We start from the raw sequence: 22,385 nt of genomic DNA, 5'->3' as shown, positions 1-22,385 counted from the left end.
TAAATTATTTAATATTGTTAGAAATGAATTTTGATAAAATTAAATAAAATTTGAATAACAATAATGATAAATAATTTAACTGAAATTGTAAATTTTGTAAAACTAAATAAAATAAAAATTAGTATAAAAATTCAACAGTTAATAAATATTAAACATAAAATGAATAATGATAAAGACATTTATATCTACTCCTCACATTTGGATAAAAGTCTTCTAGTACCATTTGTAAACTTGACTGAAAAAATTATGAATTATTTAACACTATCAATACATTTAAAGATGTATTATGGTATACGTTTATTTATATTGTATTATTATTATTTAAAATATTAATATTATTATATTATATAATTATATATTTATAATCCATATCTTATATGTTATAACATATACAAATCAATCGAGTATCTCTTTTTTACAGTTTAAAAATAAGAATATTTGTGTCTTCATAGATTGTCACCCACACTTGTTGAACACTTTCCTTCATATTTTCCATCCAACCATTTCCATCAATTGATGCATATCATTTTTTCAATTTAAAATGTAAAATAAAATTGAACTACTATATTATTGCTTCATCACCTCTCTCTTCTTATCATATTATATTAATTACCTCGTAACCTATCATATCTATTCCCCATTAATATTGTTTTTAACTCCAACAATCATTTTTGTTCATCATGGAAATATTGACCAAAATGATAGATACACAATATTCCACAACTATACAATATAACCTCCACACACACTTTTCCATCATTTGCCTTCTTCAAAACTTCAAAATCAAGGGATTAAAGAAAAAAATTATAATATATATATGTATTTATACATATATATATGGAGCATTTAAAAGAAAATAGCAAGATTGTTCTAAAGTTAAGAATTTGGGGAGGACTATAAGAAAGAAGTTGAAGGGGGCATGAGATTCAAGCCAAAGAATTCATCATTTTCCACCACCAAACGCGACTTATTGGTTTCTGAAGTTTGAAGATTGTTAGATCCGTACTCGGGGTGCACCCTTTTCTTGGATTGAAGAGACACCCCGAAAAGCTTCGTCTTGCAGCTGTTACTGCTAGGTTCTTCTTCAACAATGGTGATGGAGCTGTTGGTTGGAGAGTTCACAGCACGCGCTTGCTTAGTGTTGTTTGAATAACATCCCACAAACTGTTTCACCGACACGTTATTTATGTGACTGTTGTTGTTGTTACTGCATAGTAGAAGAGAAGGGTAAGTGTTGCTTGGAGCAACGGGTTTGACATGGTTCTGAACAAAGTAGATGATGTCGTTGTAAAGCTTCTTCATGTGTGCGAGCTCTGACATGAGCATGTTGTTGCTTCTCCTAAGTCTTTCGTTGTCTTCAGAAAGTGCAGTGACAGTGTTGTGGCTGTTGTTGTTGATGATGTTGTTTCCAGTTGTAACTGCTCTTGGGGGTGAGTCGCACCAATTGGGTAACTCGTCCGAGTCATGGGGAGGGGACACAGTGAGTGTGTTGTGGAAGGGAAAGAAAGGGGGAACATTGAGCCCAAACTGATGATGGTGCACTTGTTGTTGGTGATGCTGCTGATGGGTTTTCCTTCTGTGGATCTCGCACAACAACTGCTTCTCTCCTTTCTTGAAGAACTCGTTTGCGAACTCCCACCTATCAGGCACAATCTTTCTGAAACCCTATTTCAAAACAATGTAAGACCAAGTTAGTTAATCACGAGCATCAAAAAATGTAACATCTTTAAGCTGGGATTAAAAAGGGTGTGTAAAACCAGAACCAAAAAATCACAGTTTGAATATCTGCTGAAAAATGCGTTTAGACTCGTAAAAAAACTTAGACATGGCTATTCAAATACCAGCTCTTGTAAATCACATTCCAAAATAGCTCATATTGATCTTCAATGTAAATTTTTGTCAGGCAAAAAGAATTTCAATTCTCTAATGATAGAACAACATAAAAGATATTGTTTTATGGAGAGAAAAAGAAAAACTCAGGCTGAAAAGAACATTCCATAAAAAGTCATGAATCAGGTTTTCCATAAAGATTAATCATCACACCAAAACCGGTTCTTGGTAAGTTTTGTGTCTTATATGGAGTTTGAGGTGATGTTTTGAGAGATATAAAGAAGGTATTAGTTTGAAGTTGGGTATGAACATTCTTATGAGACAGTTCAGAATGCTAGAACTCTTATAGAGACAGAAGAGAGAGAAGGGAGTGAGAAGACATACATAGGTGTTGAGTTGGCGAACGAAGCTTGAGAAGTTGTTGTGTTTGAAGTAGTTGGGGAGAAGGTCCCTAGCAAACTCTGGGGGGCGCCAAACAACGAAGGTGGCGTGGTCTTCACCCCAAGAGACTATGTGGTCGGTGGAGGGGTCGTCCACAAGTTGGTATGTTTTGGTAAGGAAAGGTGCAGGAACTGATTTGTGTGTGTCCAAAGAGAGCAAAATGCTGTCACAGTTGTCAAGTAGAAGAGCCATTGTTAGGAGAAGAGAGAAGAAAAGAGAAGAGACAGAAGGAAGATCAGAGAGAAAGAGACAGTGTGTGTGAGTGAGAATGGGAATGAATGAATGAATGATGCTATAAAGGAGGGGAGAGAGAAGGTAATATAATAATTAGAGAGATTGTAATAAGAAAATATTTTGCATATAATTTAGTTAGTATAGTTAAAAGTTATGCGACAGAAAAAGTAGTATATAAATAAAAAGGTGTGAGAGAATAAGTGTCTGTGAGTATAGTTGTTTCAAAAAAAGGGGTTTTTTCAAGACAAACCCGTGACTCTATGTGTTGTAGGAGTGTTGTGATTTGAATGTGTTAGTGATGCAGAGAAAGAGAGAAAGAGAGAAAGAGTTGAGGTTTTTCTGACACCCAATTAAAAGGGAGCACAAGAGAAACAAGGTGCACTGCAGAGACCAAAGGCCATCTTGTTGCAATCTTTTGCAAATTTATTATTCCACCTTCTCTTATTTTTTCTTATATAATTAATATACTTTCGCATTGTTTAGAGTTATTAAAAAAGTTTAAATACAATTAATATAGTTAAAGATGTTTTTTAAGAATAAAATCTATGACTTTAGTGCAAAGAAGATGGAAAAAAGGTAAAAAGAAAGAAGGTGACAAAGATAATAAAAAAGGAGTTTTTTTTTTCTTTCAAAAATGGTATCTTTCATTTGGTATTTCTTATTAAAATGAGTAAAAAAATAATTGTTTTTAAATTAGACAAATCGTACATATAAATTATGATTTGTGAAATTTAATATAAATGGAAGTCATTTTTAATATAAAAAATAAAATTGTACATACAAATATATTTTGACTAATTTTAAAATAATATTTTATTATTATTTTAAAAAATATTAAACAAAATTACAGTGAAAAAAAAACTAAAAAGAAACTGTATGTTACAAGCAAATAGACAATACTTATTGCTGCCAGGACTAAAAATGAATTAAATTAACTTAAACATGATTAGATGTTGTTAGATAAATTAGTTAAACTTAATTGGTTATGTATATTATAATTTGAATGAATTGTAAATCTGTCCAAAGTATTTGTGAGGAAAATTTGTCCATTTTACAAAAATTTAGGCTATATTTTGATATCTTTCAAAAATGTATAATTAATAATATAGTTTTGATTTAATAGATAATATTTCTAATATTGTATTAATATAATTTTTTTTCAAATCTACATTGAAAAATATATTTGATTATACTTGCATATATTTCTTTATTTCTACTATTCAATTATATATAAAAATAATTTAGATTAATCTGATCTTATTATTCATATGTTGTCATGTTTTAATCAATTCAGAAATTGACAACACAAATGGAGTTGTCTGAACTTGTGAATTGTCTTATTAGAAACTATTTCTGGATTTGAAGTATGACCTAGTTAGGAGTTAAGTATATCCAAATTAATAATAATAAGATTCCTCTGAGAAATTAACTTTATAAGAAAAAAAAATATAAAAGCTCTAGTCATGCACATGTGTTTGAAAAGTTATTATAGAGAGAAACATAGTTTAATATTTGCATGATTTTAGGTGGAATAAGTAGAATTAACCTTTGGATTATAAAGTGGAGGGCATTGAATAATTATGCAATGAAGAAAGAAATCTCCAATTTCAAAGCAAAGGACCATGTCCCTCGGTAAGAGGGACAATTGAGTGAAAGAGGTTAAAGTCCTAAAATCTAATGGCACTGTTGCATTTTTGGTCTCTCAATAAAAAGTTTAAATATATATGGAATCTTGTGAAAGAAGAGAACATAAGTCATAAAGGTAAGAGAAGGTGGGTTTCACTTTCACATTACACCACTCTACACTTTCACAAATCTCTACTTTCAAAACCCTATCATTTTTCTTTTCAATACAATGCACATTATCATAAGAGTGATAATACTTTAATATTACTAAAAAAGAATAAACATTTACTTAACAACTTAAGTTGGTTGTTAAGGGGTGTAATTTTTCAATGAATGTCCAAAGAAACTTAATTTTTCAATGAATGTCCAAAGAAACTTCCTCTAAGCATGTGCTTAACTTTATTATCACTAAAAAAAATATGAAATAGCAAGAAATCATGAAATATAAATTAATTTTAGAGACAAAAAATAATTAGTTTTTTTTTTATAAAAAGTTTTCATGTTAGACATCACTATGCAACTTGACATCTCAGCTAAGCTGACACCTTAAGTAACAACAATCATCTTATCACATGAAAAAAAAAATATTATTAAAAAAAGAAACAAAAAGTAATTAGTTGTTATGGTGACTAAATTAAAAACCATTTTAGGAACTAAATAAATTTTTTTGGTTTCTAAATTAGTTTTTGTTATTGTTAAATGGTTTCTAGATTGATATCTAATTAACACCCAAAGTTTTTGCTACCAAATTTAGAATATAAATAATTGGTAGTTAAAACTTTGGTAGCTAATTAGATACCAATTTAGAAACTATTTAACAATAATAAAAACTAATTTATAAACTATTTTTTTTTAATTTCTAAAATGGTCTCTAATTTAATTACTATTGCAACTAATTATTTTGATCTCTAAAAAATAGTTTCTATTTTATAATTTTTTTATAGTGTAGAAACTAATTTTAGAGAAAAAAATAATTAGTTGTTATAGTGATTAAATTAGACATTAGTCTAAAGACTAATTTAGAAACCAATTAACAATAATAAAAACTAATTTAGAATTTTTTTAAAATTTTTAAAATGGTATGAATTAATCACTTAATCAACTAATTATTTTTTATTATAAAATTAGTTTTTATATATGCATATATACTTTAAATTATAAATAATAACATGAAAAACATACATTAATTCACATAAATCAACTTCCATTTCATATCAAAACTTACAAATATAGCACATTATCTCATATACATCATACTCACATCACACCAATATCAATATAATAGATACTGACGACTTGCGAAAGAAAGAAAAAATGTGTTGAATTTAGACTTAAGGAATTTTATAATTATCATATTATCATGTTTCGACACTTAAAAAAATAAAAATAAAAACATTATCTAATAATGTAATTATTGAATTGAATACTTATTACTAAACTAACTATTATAATTGATAATCACGTAATTCTTTCTATTTAAAATTATTAACTAAATTAATCAACATTTTATTAGTTAAGAAAACTAAATTAATCAACATTTTATTAGTTAAGAAAACTAAATTAATCAACATTTTTATCAGTTAAGAAAACTAAATTAATTAACATTTTTATTACTTAAGAAGACTAAATTAATCAACATTTTTATTAGTTGAGAAAGTAATTGTTTGTGTCTTATATTTAGGATTACACAAACAATTATAGAAGAAGATAATAAGGATGAAAAAAAATTAAATATTTTTTATTTTATTTGATTTATTCTTTATTGATAAAAAAAACTTTGTTCATAAGCTAAAATGATTTAATGTATAATTAAATAAAAATATGATTTAAAATAAATTATTGGTAAAGTGAAAGAGAGAATATTGAAACTTGAAGATGATGTGGCAGTGTGGTTATGACTTTAAACTGTTTTGCTTTCACTTACTTTTACGTTCAGATTCCACGTTTGGCTTTCTCTATAACACTAACCCTAATTCTGCTTACGTGTCAGGTGATTCATTTCAATTATTGACCCTCAAAAGTTCCCACCAAAGTTTTTACATACATCTTTTCCACCTCCTTTTTGCATCCCCCAAAACCAATATTATTATATTCACACACCAATATATATAAAGAATTTTACCAAATAAATATAAAATTATTTAAAATTATTTTTTTGCATAAATTTTAGTTTTATATCTAAACTAAGAAATATATTAAGATTTTTATTTTTAACATATACAAAATTATTTTTATTTTAGCAATTAGAAAAAACTTGTATAGAGAAAACCTAAAATGTATTCTCTTAACTTACTTAAATTAAATGTTGATGAGCTTAGTTGTGTTTAAATTAATATAAAAATGTGAATCAAATCAAACTAACATTTTATTACTTAATTTAGATTATTTTTTATCTTTTTTTATCATTATACAATATTTTAACAAAAGAATATTAAATATTTTATAATAGAAAGTTATTAAATAGATTTTTCTTTTGTCTTTGATTTTTTTATCAAATTGTATTTTTTATAAACTTATTATTTTTCTATTTCATTTTTCTGCTGATTGTACATAAACACTTTGGGTAAACACTATCCAAGGTAGAAATATTTTAATTATATTTTATTTTGTACAATAAGGAAAAATTAGATGGTATGAGATGATTGGTAGTAGTTTATTTCTTATTCATGCAGGTGATTCTATTTTATATCAGTACACATGAAGAAACGAATGTTTGAGAAAGATTATTATAAAGAATAAAACCAAAAAAATTGTAAAACATTTTGTGTGTGTGTGTGTGTGTTTATCTTTCTTTTCTAGACATAATTTATTATATTTTATAATAAAGCAGACACAAAAAATAATATATTGTATGAATTGTTGTATGTATCTACAAATGAGAGAAAAAAGTGATAAAATTATTAATATAATAAAATTGTTATAAAAGTGTATGAGTAATATAAAGTAGGTATTAAAACTATTAAATAATTTTAAAAACTAAAATGGTTATACTAATTCTCTTATCATCAATATTTCTTTTATTGTATTGAAATGGTTATACTAATTCAATGTCCCATACATTTTTTTATGGATTTTATTCCCTCAAATACAGCTGCATTATTTGTTTTGCTAATTAAGAGGGCACATAAAAATTTGCAAGAAAAGATGAAGGTCAAAAAGAGAGAAAAACTGAAAAGTTGCTTGAAAATCATAGTGGCCAACAAGTGGCCAATGAAGATTTTTTTAATATCTAATTATTTATGCCTTTTTAATATAGTTTGGTGTCACAATATGTAATACAGTTAACAATTCCTCTTAAAATAAATTAAGTGTGTTTGATTAAAATATTTTAAGAAAAAAAACATCATATTTATTATTTAAGCGGTTAAATATATTCTTCATCTCATTATTATAATAAAAAATTAATTTTTTCAAATTTTAAACCATCCAAATATTTAAAAATGACTGAAATATGTATGAAATTATTGTTAATTTTTTTTAAATATTATTAATTTTTTTCAAAATTTATTATTGTTTTGATTGCAACTGTTTTTACTACAATTAATTTAAATGGATTGATAAAATGAAATCTAATTTTATATAAATAAAATCCTATTTCAATTATTTTCATACTTATTTGGACGGTCTAAATTTTTTTTAAAAAAAATCATGTTATAATACAACGAAAAAAATATATATTTAACTCTCTTATTTTTTTTTGTAGTATTCTTTATTTAGTAGTGATTATGATAAGAGATTTATCCTTAATAGTAAAATAATCAATAACTATGATAAAGTTTTAGCTACCCTTACTAAATTAGATACTAAAAGTTGATAATTAAAATCTTGATTAATTAAATATCAATTTAAAAACTAGTTTATAATTTTCTATTAATAATAAAAATTATTTTAGATACTAATAATATTGTAATTTATAAAATAATATTTAAATTAATTGTAATTAATTATTTTTTATTTTTAAAATTAATTTTAATTTAATAATTTTGTTATATTGATATTTGGTTTTCCAAACTTATTATCAGATTGTGATTATTGACAATAAATTATTTATACTCTTAAAAGAGTAAAAAATATCATTAAAAAATCACAACAAACATCATTGGGCTAAAGAATTAAGATACTGAAAATAGGTCCATCATGAAACATACCCACATTCTGGCCACCATGGGCCCATGGGCTGGATTAACATGAGTTCAAATTCTACCAGCATTGAACAGAGGGGCATTTCATTCTGCAACCCCATGATTTGAATACGCACCATATGAGGGTTATGAAATGGCTAAAATAGCCCAAGTCAATTTATATACAATCTCAATTTCAATTTATATCCAAATTGAACAATATTTTTTCATTATGTAATCCAAAATTTATGTTTGGATCTAAAAATACATTTTGGATTACACAATTAAAAGGTGAAAAAATTCTCTATAATTTTTTTTATTACTAAAAAAATAATTTGATATTTAACGGAGACATAATTAGGTATAAATTATGTCAATAATTAACCATAAAATGAATGTGCTTTATTTTTTTAGTATAGCTATTGACATATTTATATAAAAAAAATATAAAAAAGTAACAGATTAATAAATATTTAGTTAAATTAAAAATTGTTCTTAATTTTTTTATTTTAATTCAGAATTATAGATAGAGATTAAGAAATAAATTATGGATTCTTAAAAAGTATCATAGTTATTTAGAGGAGTAAAAGTAAGTTAGGTTATACAATATGAGCTTTGACTTTTGAATGAGTTTTTTTTTTTAAAATCGACGAAAGAGTTTTTTTTTATAAGACTGATAGGAAAGAAATATGAAGAAATGTTAAATTAATTTGTCTACAAATTAAAATTAGTTTATTCATAAGTTGACTTTATAGAATTTTTATATAAGTGTTATAAATTTTTGTTTTAAATTTATTCATGAGTTAATTTTACAGAAAAAATTAATTTAATTTAATTTAATTTTCTCTCTTAATGGTCTTTAAAAAGAATTTTTCTACATCATATTCGTTTTAGGAAATAAATCAACCATAAAATTTTATAAAAAAAAATATTTGGTTAAAAAAATCAGGTCTTAAAAAATAATAGTATTTTAGCTCAGAATAATTAAATATAAACAATATATTTTTAGCAAGTTTATCAGCAGAAAGATTGCGAAAATTATGAGAAATCATAAACCTAGTTTTTTCACGATAATTAAAACAAGTATTTAACCTATTAATGAAACATAAAAAAGACGTTAACTAGCATCACAAATCAAAGCAAAATCATATTCAAATAATATAACTTTAAAATAATTGTTAAAAAATAATTAAACTTACTGGCATATTATATATTAAATAATAGTTTAATAAAAATCTATTTTAAGAAGTTGTAATTAATTTTTCTTTTTTATTGTGTGCAAGCTTTAGGAAAAGAATAAAAGGACAAAATTAAAATCTCACCCAACAATACAAGGAACCTTAGAAACACGCAACACTTTTTATATAATAAAAGACAACATATGGGTAGAGGCACCACCAAGGATAGAATGTTTTCCAAATAAAATTTTATATTTATTGTTGTTTTTTTATGGATGTGAAAATTGTGTTATATACTATTTTTTTAAGTAATTGGTGTACTCATTATTCGTCTAAATATTTATTAAATATTTTTTTTCACAAAATAAAATTTTAAAATTATATTATTAAGAATTTGATAAAAAAATACCATTTTTAATGTTAAATAAAAATAATAAAATTATAATTGCATAAAATTTAAAATAAAATATTATTTAAACTAAAAAGTATATATATAGTTTATTTAAATTATAATATTATATATATAGTTTAGTCTGATGAAAATCCACGTTTTTGTAATTAGTAAAAAGTATATAAGCACATGACGTGTATTCTATTCCAACTGGATATTCTCATTAGCATTGATTAAGGAAAGTGACCAGCAAAAACCAACCCAAAGAAACTGCTACAAAAACTGAACTCATTAATTACTTATTACACGTTTCTTTTACTCACCTCTATATTTAATTCAATACAATAAAAGAAACATATTGAATAAAAAATAATTTCAAAAATTAAAAATAATTAATTATTATATTGATTAAGTTTAAAAAATTTTAGAGAAAAAAAATTAATTTTTAAATTAGTTTCTATTATTAATAAATAGTTTCTAAATTTGTATTTAATTAGATACTAAGGTTTTTCTACCAGATTTAAAATCTAAATAATTGATAGTTAAAATCTTGGTAGCTAATTAGATACCAATTTAGAAACTATTTATCAATAATATAAACTAATCTAAAAATCAATAATTTTTTTAATTTTTAAAATATTTTTAATTTAGTTATTATAGAAATTAATTATTATTAACTTTTAAAATTAATTTCTATTTAGTAATTTTATTTTACTGATACTTTTATTTCTTTTATGTTTATCTTTTAATTTTTTATCGTAATGTAAATTATTAACTTTTGTTAAATATTTTGACTGACCACCTTTATTAAAATCTATTTTTTCTATACATTTTCTCCATTTACAAAACTCGCACTCAAAGAAAGAATAGAAAAATTCAAAAAATATAAATTAAAAACTAAATACCGAAAACTAACTCCTTATTATTCATTAACCAATTACCATATAAAGTTTTTTTCTGAATGAAAAACAAAACATATAAAGTTTTTTTTTTCTTCACATGCTACTCTATTAAATAATTTTTTTCTGTCTGTTTTTACTTTTTTATGATGTTATTGTTAAGAAAAGTTATATATCTACTTTACTAACTTTTTTTTTCTCAGCATCTACTTTACTAATAATTAGTTTTTGGTAGATAACGTGACTCACAACTTCAACAAGGTTCTATTTTAAATATTTGTTTTTCAAACACATCATGATGTAGGGTTCGCTTAAAATATGGGTAGTTTTCTTTGTCTATAACATCTAGTAATTAATAATATATTAAATGATAAACAAATTGTTTATCAACATTATATAATAAAACAAGAAATCTAATTAATGATTGTTTGTGGCTTTTTATTTATTTATGTTTAAAATACATTATCAGAAAAACAAGTCCTATAACATCTAACAATTAATAATATATTAGATGTAAAACAAGACATTGTTTATCAACATTGTGAATGTATATAACAAAACGAAGGAATCTAATTACTATGGATAGTTGTGATTTTGGTTTTTTTTTGTAGTTGTTATATTTTTATGTGATGTTTTATGTGATGTTTTTGACTTTTAATTAAGTCTTTTAGTTAAGGTTGTGTAACACGTATATAGCTTTCTGAGATGTTATTTTGCTGGATTGTAACGAGTTATGGTTAAGAGACATTTAGTTTTTTTTTTTTATATGGATTGAATTATTATTTAATTGTCTAATTTTATTTAATATAATTAGTTTATTACAGATGAAAAAATATATATAATAACAATAAAATAAATGTGATATCCATTTGCTATATAAATTTGTGCCTTGCATGATTGACATAAGCAACAATCCATCTAAACAATTTAACTTTTTGTTTTGAGTTGGGAAAGCCATTTCTTAAAGCAATGGATTCCAAAGAACTATTTGGTGGCAATTACCTGCAGCTGAAGCCAGAAGAGGCAAGTGTGGTGGATCTTGGGATCCTCTTGTTCTCTTCTAAGTTGAGCAATAGAAAATTCATAGAATGCACAGAAGAGGTTGAAGCAAGAGATTTTCGACAAAGATGGCTCCTCTTCACATCTGTTGTGGCACAGATTCTCCTTCTTGCCACAAGAAACTCCTTCAAGAAGGTTGAGAACATCTTGGAGTTGTGGCTCAATCTTTTATCATTCAATGGAGGTTTCATAGGACTCTTCCTCAACTTTCTAAGAGGTAATAACAATAATCCATGGCATCATTTTCATTAGGGTATTAAGCTTTTCAATAAAACTTCAAGATATCTGCATAAACTTGAAGATATCTGCATTAACTTGAAGATATCTGTTTTTCATGTGAGGATTATAATGAAGGATTTGTGAAGCAGGAAAGGTGAAAACAGCAGAGAGATCATCAGCATCATTCTTATCTGTGGTGGGGAACACTGACACACGAGTTGACTTAGACAAAAACATTAAACAAAATGATGCCAAATACAAAGGATTCATCTCAATGATGGCTTCAAAATTATCCTACGAGAATGAACAATTTGTTGGTAACACAGTGCGAAATCTTTGGAATGTAAGTTCTTCATTCATTTATTATATTTTTACTAACTTCATCAATGGTAATAAAAATATTTGAACTAGATTTTAGGGTTGGTGATATTGATTTAGGGTTTACCTTTTTGTTTTATTTTTGTGTTGTGATATGATTGCAGATGGAGTTCATGGGGTTACACAGCTTCTGGAATGGTACGTAATCATGAAGCATCCTTTTTTTAAAATTTTGCTTAGAAGATACGAAAATTTGCAGAGATAGATAAAACATCTTTTCACTACTTTTACTTTACTATATGTTTTGCTAAGTTTCTTCCATAGAAAATTAAAGTACTAATATACACTTAAAATTATTAAATAAAAATTAATTTAATTAATAATAGATAATTAGTTATTATATTGATTAAATTAAATATTATTTTAAAATTTAAAAAAATTATACCTATTTTAAAATTTAAATGATGGATAGCTAAAATTTATGTAACTAATTAGATTTCAATTTATTATTTATTTCTTATTAATAAAAATTAATTTAGATATTAATAATTTTTTTAATCTCTAAAATAGTATCTAATTATATTTTATATTTAATAATTTTTTAGTAGAAAATTGTTTTACATTAATGGTAAATAAGAACATTAAAGGACATTTAATGCATTGGCATGATTCCTCTATTTAAGGTTACAATAATGACGTTTTAGTTGAATTATCCATTAATTGTTACAGCTTAGTTCATAGTTGTTTAAATTCACTTATTTAGTTATATAAATGAGCTAACTTAAAGTTAATAAAACACAAATTTTACAAACCATGAATAGTTCACAAATAATTCGGGTTTGTGTTACGTATACAAACATAATTAAAACTTACTCATTATATTTATTTGAAAATCATAATTTTGTTTATTATAGTTTTATATATGCCATTTAATTTTAATTTTTTAGATTCATATATTTTAAATAGATTATCTTGACATAGAAGAGATATTAGATAATGTAGAGCACCTAGAATATTAACAAATTATAACTCCGATAAATCATATAAATTAAGTAAATAACATTTATTAGGAGACTGATTAAATTATATTTTTTGTGATTAGTGACTCACTAACCACAATCTTTTTATACGAGTATCTCTTAAATACTATTTTAGTTTTATTCATTCTTCGATATTTTTTTTTTATATAAGTATCTCCTAAATATTCATTTTACTTTTATTCATTCTTGATAAAAAAGAAGTCTAGTTTAGTAACATATCTCTTCTAAAAAAAACAAGTAACTATTTATAGCATATATTAACATAAAGACCCTTAACTTTTTAGAATGAGTAGGTTACCAAACTATAATTATGACGAATCTTAAATTCGACTCAGTCTATATTAACGTAGTCTTTCAAAAATAAAATAAAATAATGAGTGTAAATTAACTAATCACAAGATTAAATGCGTCATTTTCGTCCTTTTAAAAAAAAAACAAAAATTTAACCTCAAAGTGTACATTGTAAATATATACAAGTTATAAACATGATATTTTTTAAAAGAATTTTAATTAAGAAAACAAACAACTCATAAGAAAAATAACTCAAGATTAAGCTTAATTCAAATTTGACTGGCTCAAAATTTTAAATCAAACTTGAACAACATTTTACTTCTTCTATAAAAGTTAAAAGTTTGACTCTTAATATGGAATTTGAATTTGATGTATTCAATTTGAAGTTCTGAAAGTTTGTTTTATTCTTAAACAGCTAATCAAACTTGAACGTAAATTTAATTTTATTAGAAGAAAATGCAATGGGAGAAAGTTTACTCTAAACCACACCAAATTTCATGGAATCTTCCTTCCATTTACGAGTCACGTTTTTGCTTCCCACCTAACTAACCTTTGCTTTTTTTAGTCTAATTAGAAAGGTTTTTCCACATATATTGTAGAAGAAATAAATATGACGTTTTTTAAAAAAGAATCTTAAGTTTGTATCAATTAGATATATTAGAATATAATATATAAGTGAAAACAATTGTAAAGTTGATTTTGTAAGTTGAATTAAATTTAAATTATTTTATGGAATAATATTAAAATTGATTGTTTATTCATTAGAATAGTTATTTATCATGTTATACTTATGAAGCCAAATAATACTACATGTGTGAAAGAATGTATTGAGAAAAATCAAATAATCACTTAAAGTGGAAACAATTTTTAATGTACAATATAATTTTGTAAGATTGAGTTACTTGTAAAATTGTATTGGAGTCAATTTAGATTTAGTAAAAATATAACTCATTATATTATGTAGGATATAGAGTTTTTATTTTGTGCTTCCATGGAGTGTGTAAAAAATGAAAATGTTCTTACTCTTTGTCATCTCCTTTTATATTGTTGCCACTGGTCCTTTCTTGTCTCCTTTTCATCGTAGTCCCTCTGATAGCGTCTTCTTCTGGTCCTACATTTTCAACATATCACAACATTTTGAAAAAAAAAAGGTCCTTCCGGCTTCAACAATAAATTATTGTAAACTCTCTAGAAGTGATGATAAAAAAGAGGGGAATTTTTTTCTGCACCTCCATAATTTTTTCTTGCACCCCATAATTATTTTAATTCTAAAAATATCCTTTTGAATTTTATAATTTGGAAGCAATTTATTAGGGTGAGACAAACAGGAGGTTGGTTAACTAGAAGCGTGTTTGTGTTTTCTTTTTCAAAGATATTAATCCATTTTTGACAGTAAAAAATCCAAATGATGGCATGTAGATTACCAAGAGCTGTGGTCCACACGAGCAATCATATTGCAAGATACAAAGTCCGAACCCAACTTGATTATTGTTGCATTCAGGGGTACAGAGCCATTTGATGCGGATCAATGGAGAACAGATGTGGATATCTCCTGGTACGAGTTGCCCAATATGGGTAGGGTACATGGTGGGTTCATGAAAGCTTTGGGTCTTCAGAAGAACAGTGGATGGCCCAAAGAGATTGATCAAAGGTCCCAGCATCGTTACGCCTACTATACAATCAGAGAGAAGCTGCGAACAATGTTGGAGGCAAATAGGGATGCAAAATTCATATTGGCAGGGCACAGTTTGGGAGGAGCCTTGGCCATTCTGTTTGCTGCTGTTCTCTCAATACATGAGGAGGCATGGCTGTTGGACAAGTTAGAAGGGGTTTATACATTTGGGCAGCCACGAGTTGGGGACATTAAGTTTGGGGAGTTCATGAAGGAGAAGTTGAGGAAGTATGATGTGAGATATATGAGGTATGTTTACTGCAATGATGTGGTGCCTAGGATCCCTTACGATGACAAAACCCTCTTCTTTAAACACTTTGGTCCTTGCCTCTACTTCAACAGCTTCTACAAAGGCCAGGTATGGATTGTGGAATGTCAAGTCTATGATTTGTCATTTTTGAGTTTCGATTTCCTCTTACTACGTTTTTTAATGTATTGTCATCCAGGTTCTAGAGGAGGAGCCAAACAAGAATTATTTTTCTTTGTTCTGGGTCATACCCAAGATCATAAACGCAGTTTGGGAGCTTATTAGAGGATTTCTTATCCCCTTCGTAGAAGGTGGAGGCTATATCCAGAATTGGTTCATGACGATAATCAGGATCGTTGGAATGATAATTCCAGGAATACCTGCTCATCTTCCTCCAGATTATGTCAATATAACCAGATTGGGATCCTTACCCGAATTTTCGGGACTTCAAAACTCGCAAGATTCCAAGGCTGACTGAGATCACAGCTTGTGTGGTTAGCAACTAAATAATAAATACACAATATTGGAATGTCATTGAACAATTCCTTTAAAGATGTGTTTTACTAATTGTGGTGTAATCAGATTAGTAATTCAAAATATTCCGAGAAACTACCCAGCTTGTCGAAATACAATAGACTAGCAACATAGCAAAATTAGCACGAAATAGGAAAGAAGAAACAAACATAAATCGGACGAGGAGAGATGAACGAACTGAACCATGCGCGACTTTGTGAGGGAATAGATTACAGATTTGAGGTTAACTTATCGTTCACCTATCTGCAGATAGATAAGAGATTACATTTGAACAGAAACTGTCAAGGAAAGAAAAAAGAAAGAAAAAAAAAAGAAAAAAATATTATTCTAAAGTTTAGCCTAGGTACATACATAGATTATTATAATTGAATTCAAATTCCCAGGGGTGAGGAGGGTACATGGGGATTTTGATTTAATCGGATATCTTTAGAAGGTGCTGCTATTTCATGCATTGCAAAACCGCAACGACACTAACTGTCAACATAGTAAGCTGCTCTCTTTATCCACCTTTCACTCGATAACAAGAGTTACATTTAAATCTCAGAACTCTGAAACCTGGTAAGACAAGTAACAACCTTTTATCAAAATACATAGGAATGAACAAGGATATAATTAGAGCAAATTTCCACGGTATATGTAGATAGGGACAATAAATCTGCCTATCAAAACTCTAGGGAAGCCGGGACTTAAATACAAAAAAAGATTAGTTGTATACATCCTGCAGCTAATCTTCTTACTTTTTATTTAATACTTTTTACAAGGTAGTGGAAGGATATAACATTACTCATAAAAGAATGAAACAAAAGGAAGACATCTGTTTTAAAATCTGTCAAATACTGGAAAATGACTCCGGCATAACTTACATATTAAACCTTCTCACTTGTCAGAAAACTCGGGTACATTTATAAAAAAGTAAAGTTTTAACATTAAAACTTATGCAGATAATTGGTATTGAAAAGTTTGTTGCTTCAAAGATTTTTTAAACCAAAATACTACCAAATTAATCAAAGACTTAATTGACTTTTGAACTACTACAAGGTTACAGAAAAATTACCCAGCTTCATTCGAACAGAAAAAGAATGCAGGAGAAAAGCTTAAAAGGCATGACATGTGAAACAACCACTTAAAGAACCCATCTGAGTGGCTCTACTAAATAATATAGCCTTGTGAGGAGTTCTAGCAACTTGATGATCCTGGTTGGTGGAAACTGAACTTCTCATTTCCTGGGCTTTTTTCTGAGCCAATCTCAGCTTGTTCATAATCTTATCCATTGATGATGCTCGCTTCTTCTCCAACTTCATCTGAAATAGCAAAAATAATGAGATCATGATCCAGTTGATTATGTTCTTCCTCTCTAACTCTTTTCCCTTTTCTTTTAAAAAGACTTTCTTTAGGACGCAATGTGTACGAAGAAGTTTTCTTTAAAACGTCATGATCCTACCACACAGCCAACATAATAAAAAACTTGTCCATCAATTTAAGACAAGGGATGTCTGAGATCACATCAGAACTACTATACTATCCTAATGGTAAGCAAGTGTAAGGCATTAGGCAGAAATGCGGCTGAGAGAGGATAACCAGTAAGAAGAAAACAATTAAATACCACAAATTAAAGGAAATTAGGAAGTTCCCTTTGAAAAAATATTTACAATGAAGGAGCCCTATCAGGTTGGTGATTAATACATAAAATCACATCAAGTGGCTATTTACTTTTATAATAATTGATGAATATTTTTAAAAGGAGTTTCCTGTTAAAATTCTGCCAATAAAGTAAAACATGAGGAATTAACCTCTAGTTTTCGTATTGCAGCCTCAGCTTTTGCCTTTTGCAAGTTCTCCCATGCATTGATTTTGGCTTCCTCCCTTTTGGCCCTGGACATGTAAAAAATGATGGAATTTCAGACACAATGTAAAGTTCACACAAATATTTCTTAGATCGGAACATTCCCAGGGATAAAATTGTTATATCAAATACTTCACATTATATATATTTTGGTTTGAATTGGATGACGATTGTCAATCTTTAGAAGGTAAGAAAAAGAGGTTATTGACAACTACTGAACACTAATCATTTTAATAAAATAATTTCAATACCAATAACATAGCTAATTTAGCAAATCAATAACCACCAATTCCACAAACTCCAATTGTTGTGATACCATCATGAACTATAATTTATAGGTAATAAGACGTACCATTTGGATGAAAGCACAGTGAAAAATAGTCGAGTATAAAGTTGTGCAGACTAATTTTCTTTTAGTTAGCAGATAAATTTAATGATATTGATACAATACTAAGTTATACATACTTTGTAACAGCCTTTGACCCTTCAGTAATGTCCCAAGACGAAGATCGACTGCTTGTCTCTCTAATTTTCCAGCTGTCAACATTTTCTGAGCCTCTGCCAGAGAATAGGGCCCTGTGTTTCTTGGACCACCTTGTCATGGTTACACGTTCATCTACCGGTACATCTCTGACATCCATTTTAGAGAAAGGCAAACTCTTGAATTCTGAGAGAGGAAGGGAAGGCGGAGTGGAGGCAGAGAAAGAAGGCCTCAAATTTGGAGAGGAGCATGAGCTGCCCTCGGGGCTCATCTGGGTTGCCATGTCCCTCCTAGAAATAGCAGGCGATACATTGGTGCCTGCGTCTTTGAAACCATCAAACTTCTCCCCTGTAAGTTAGAACCAACATAAAAAAAATGACACATCATAAGCATAGAAGTACATTTACGATTACATAAGACCACCATGTCATCATCAAGCAAAAAACTGTCAACTATTGACGCACAACATTAGTGTTATCAAACAGAAACAGTCTGTTCCATTCAAACCAACTAACAACATCAATCTTTACAAAATATCACAGTAAGTACGAGGTGTTCTCAGAATATAGAGGTTTGAAACACGAGGATCTAGTAGTATTGAACACACGCAGACCATGATATTTCTCAAGCACAACTTTATTGACCAATTAAGTCAACAAAATCATAATTCACCAAACCCAAAGCGAGATAAGGTTCAAACAATAAGAAGGAATAATTATGGCAGAATTTCTTGATCACAGTTTCGGCCACAATGTCAAATTTCTCTGACTCAATTGCAACCACAATTATGGCTGCCTCAGCCACAATTGCCTGCATTGTCAAGGATCGTTCAATTTAAAACCTTCTAAAGAGTATAGTATGATATAATATTTATAACAACCTTGGGCAGGCAATGATGACTGACTCTGCATCTGAGAGCAACCATGGACACTAACTGAGCGTGCCATGCAAGGATCGGTCCTGGTGGGGACCGCCCCACAACTGCCACCGGAACTGGCCATCAACCCATCAGCAGCAGCTGAGACACTAACAGCAGCAGAAAATGGAGAAGCTGACATGAAACTCCCTGAATTCCCACCGTCAAACAAAGGCACCGCAGGGGAATACAGGGAATAGTAAGCAACTGCAGCAGCGCCAGGGGGGCCAAGTGGCCCACTCTTGGACTTGGGCCTTCTCTGCGGCGCTGGAAGCGAGGCCCTCCCAGTGCCGTCGCCGGAAACGGGACTCAGAATCCACCTTTCGGCGTCATCCCATTTGGACGGCAAAGTCCGCCCGTTGTTGAAAGGCAACAGAGCAGCACCAACCTGCTTACGGGCAGCACTCGTATGCAAAGGAACTCGCTCCGAGCACCAACCCTTTTGCATAGCAGCACCAGCGTGAAGATAATTAGGCGTTCCAGGACTCGGAAAATTGGCAGAGCCAGAGCCAGACCTTCGAGAACAAACAGTGCTCTTCTTCATGGCCCCTAATCCCAAACGAGGCGAAGAAACATTGCCATTGCCAACGGCATTGTTCAGATCTAACGAAGCAGGCCTTCGCCGATCGTGCTTCTTCAATAACGCCTCAGATCTTGATCTCCGATCCTGACACTCTTTAAGCAGCACAAAAAATATTAAATAAATAAAAGTAAAAATAAAAAAGAATAGAATAAAACAAACCAAACTGCCTGAATTGGAAGTTGAAATTCTAGTAGCTTCGGTACCTTTGAGAGCCAGAGAAAAAGAGTTCCTCGCCGAATCAAATTCCAAGAGCTGATTTCCGTCCTCAGTGTCACCACCGTCACTATCTTCTTCCTTTTGGACTTCAATACGAAAAGTAAGTCAACAAACAACAGATTTGGTGAGTCCACTTTTTTTTCCTCTCTTTTCATTTTTAAACAAACAAAGCGCAAATGCATGTCAATGCTATAATAATAATAATAACAACCACAACACAACAATAATAACGATAATATAATAATAATAATAACAAAAATAATACGGTTAACACCTTTCGCTTTCTCTCCTTTTCCTGAGAAACGATTGCGGTGATGCTTTCTGTGTAATGCATCCAAATCTGCATCGGCACGTCGCTGTTGCTGTCGGTTATTCAGATCCAGATCCGGATCTGGACCGCTCCAGCTTTCACTATGAGCGAAATCGCCGTCGTGCTCCTGCGCGGCCAAATGCTGCAATGCAACCAACTCGATTTTAGATTTCCGAATTTCAATCTACAATTAGTATTACAGAGCAAAGCATTATACCAGGGAGATTTCGGAGGCTAAGGAGTCATGGTCGTGCGCGTCGGAGGCGAAGGAACACCGATCGACACTGGCGGAGGCGGAGGAGAAGAGGCTGAGGTTGGATTCGAGAGTGAAGATGACGGAGTCGGGACTGGTGTCGCCGCCTCTTCGCGAACCGGCGCGCCTCCAGGAGCGTCGTTCCTGAAACCCTAACTCTCTCATTCTGATTATTGGAATGGCGATGGCATTTGGCAGAGAGAAAGAGAGAATAAGAGAAGCACAGTTCTCACACTTGAACACTCACTCACACACACATGGCAGTAAATATGGCGGGTATTACTCAGTGTTGGTTTTGTTTGGTAGTGAACGAAGGATCCAATGGTGCCATTGCGGTTTAAGACGTCATTGTCGTTTGACTCTGGAGAAAGCGAGTAATTTAATTCACAACCATTTCTTAATGACAGTGACTTCCTCATGCACCATAGCCTCCTGTGTCTTTGTCAAATCACTTGGACATACAAAGGACACACACATCTTTTTCTCAAGAATTTCTTGTTGCATGCTTTCTAATTCTATTTAACGTACATATCTTTTATATAACTACATTATAATTTTTAATATTTTTTAATATTATTTATTTACAAATTTATCTTTTATTATATATATTTATATTATATATAATTTTCATAATTGTAAAAAGGATCATTTCTCTTCTATTTATTACTAGTGGGGTTTTAGAAGTGATTTATCTTTAAATGCTAAATTACTTGACCATGGAGTTTGACTGGTTATGAAATTACTGTAAAATCCTTTAAGAAGTGGATAATTGGGTGATGTGCAGGGTATTATTGACTTTTCCTTCCTTAATTAGAGACAAACATATTATAACCATTATTAGACCTAAGTGTGGTTTGTCCTTATTAAGGCTTTGGAGGTCCTACATGATTGTCATTGTTTGAGTTAAAGTGACATTACTTTTTGGGTAATCACTTTATTCAACAATTTTTCAAATTAAAGTTTAGCTAGAAGGGGACCAAATTATTATTTAAAATGTTTTTTTCGGTGCCTCATTATAATTAGTTTTAAGAATTTTTAACTAAATTACTTTATTTGTTTTTTAAGTTAAATTATTGTCTTTCTTGTTATTAATAGTTGTACAGAACTCACCTAATAAATGTACTATAAGGATTTAAATTTTAATATTCTTTATGAGTTATTTATCTGCAGATTCTCTCATCCTGGTCTTATTATTTTAAAAAAAATCATGGTCTTCCATACTTTTTATTCAATTTATTTATAATAGGAAACAGGTAGAGGTTTATTTTACTATTAAGTTGTTAATTAATTTCATCTTTATATTCCAAGTCTTTGCTTGTACATGTTTTTTGAATGAGGAACAAATTAATAGCAGGCAGAAATTACTTCTTTCATTTAGAATGGTTTCAAACAACTGAGTTTTGTAATTGTTATTTTAAAATAAAAATAAATAAATTATTGAGTCAAAATTAGAATAAAAAATTATATATATATTTTTTTTCAATTCAATTAACCATAAATTAATTTCACTCACAACTTTACGAAGATTTGACAAGTTTCTGAATAAATATTTTTATTAGATGAATCATGTCTATAACATGAGAACACAAAATATCTAACTACTATTCATAGTACTGAAAAGAAGTTGTCCCATAAATGCAAAATAATTCACAAAAACTATATAAAGTCACTCAATATTTTACT

At 28.8% G+C, this 22,385-nt stretch overlaps 3 protein-coding genes across 3 annotated transcripts; 1 reads left to right on the top strand and 2 right to left on the bottom strand.

Moving 5' to 3' along the window:
• Positions 1–668: 668 nt before the first annotated feature.
• Positions 669–2,560, bottom strand: LOC137816504 (heat stress transcription factor B-4-like). Its single transcript, XM_068619666.1, has 2 exons — positions 2,215–2,560; positions 669–1,665 (listed from the first exon to the last, which is right to left on the bottom strand). The coding sequence occupies exons 1-2, from the start codon at positions 2,461–2,463 to the stop codon at positions 895–897; spliced, it is 1,020 nt and encodes a 339-aa protein (XP_068475767.1). The 5' UTR covers positions 2,464–2,560; the 3' UTR covers positions 669–894.
• Positions 2,561–11,630: 9,070 nt separating this feature from the next.
• LOC137816503 (triacylglycerol lipase OBL1) lies at positions 11,631–16,178 on the top strand. Its single transcript, XM_068619665.1, has 5 exons — positions 11,631–11,996; positions 12,148–12,341; positions 12,481–12,514; positions 15,067–15,677; positions 15,766–16,178. The coding sequence occupies exons 1-5, from the start codon at positions 11,690–11,692 to the stop codon at positions 16,042–16,044; spliced, it is 1,425 nt and encodes a 474-aa protein (XP_068475766.1). The 5' UTR covers positions 11,631–11,689; the 3' UTR covers positions 16,045–16,178.
• Positions 16,179–16,269: 91 nt separating this feature from the next.
• Positions 16,270–21,213, bottom strand: LOC137816502 (uncharacterized). Its single transcript, XM_068619664.1, has 8 exons — positions 20,667–21,213; positions 20,414–20,591; positions 20,127–20,225; positions 19,305–20,015; positions 18,409–18,772; positions 17,891–17,972; positions 17,155–17,401; positions 16,270–16,655 (listed from the first exon to the last, which is right to left on the bottom strand). Exons 1-7 carry the CDS (start codon positions 20,865–20,867, stop codon positions 17,195–17,197), a joined length of 1,842 nt encoding a protein of 613 aa, XP_068475765.1. The 5' UTR covers positions 20,868–21,213; the 3' UTR covers positions 16,270–16,655; positions 17,155–17,194.
• Between the last annotated feature and the right edge of the window lie 1,172 nt (positions 21,214–22,385).

The sequence above is a fragment of the Phaseolus vulgaris genome, chromosome 1, assembly GCF_000499845.2.
Source record: "Phaseolus vulgaris cultivar G19833 chromosome 1, P. vulgaris v2.0, whole genome shotgun sequence".
NCBI classification, from domain to species: domain Eukaryota; kingdom Viridiplantae; phylum Streptophyta; class Magnoliopsida; order Fabales; family Fabaceae; genus Phaseolus; species Phaseolus vulgaris.
This window is presented reverse-complemented; position numbering and strand designations above follow the sequence as displayed.

Coding starts and splice junctions, on each gene's coding strand:
- LOC137816504 (XM_068619666.1), bottom strand. CDS start 2,463: ATGGCTCTTCTACTTGACAACTGTGACAGCATTTTGCTCTCTTTGGAC. Junction 1,666..2,214: donor TTCGCCAACTCAACACCTAT/GTATGTCTTCTC, acceptor GTTTTGAAATAG/GGTTTCAGAAAGATTGTGCC.
- LOC137816503 (XM_068619665.1), top strand. CDS start 11,690: ATGGATTCCAAAGAACTATTTGGTGGCAATTACCTGCAGCTGAAGCCA. Junction 12,342..12,480: donor CAGTGCGAAATCTTTGGAAT/GTAAGTTCTTCA, acceptor ATATGATTGCAG/ATGGAGTTCATGGGGTTACA. Junction 15,678..15,765: donor ACAGCTTCTACAAAGGCCAG/GTATGGATTGTG, acceptor ATTGTCATCCAG/GTTCTAGAGGAGGAGCCAAA.
- LOC137816502 (XM_068619664.1), bottom strand. CDS start 20,867: ATGAGAGAGTTAGGGTTTCAGGAACGACGCTCCTGGAGGCGCGCCGGT. Junction 20,016..20,126: donor TTTTTCTCTGGCTCTCAAAG/GTACCGAAGCTA, acceptor TGCTGCTTAAAG/AGTGTCAGGATCGGAGATCA. Junction 18,773..19,304: donor GTCATCATTGCCTGCCCAAG/GTTGTTATAAAT, acceptor TCTAACTTACAG/GGGAGAAGTTTGATGGTTTC.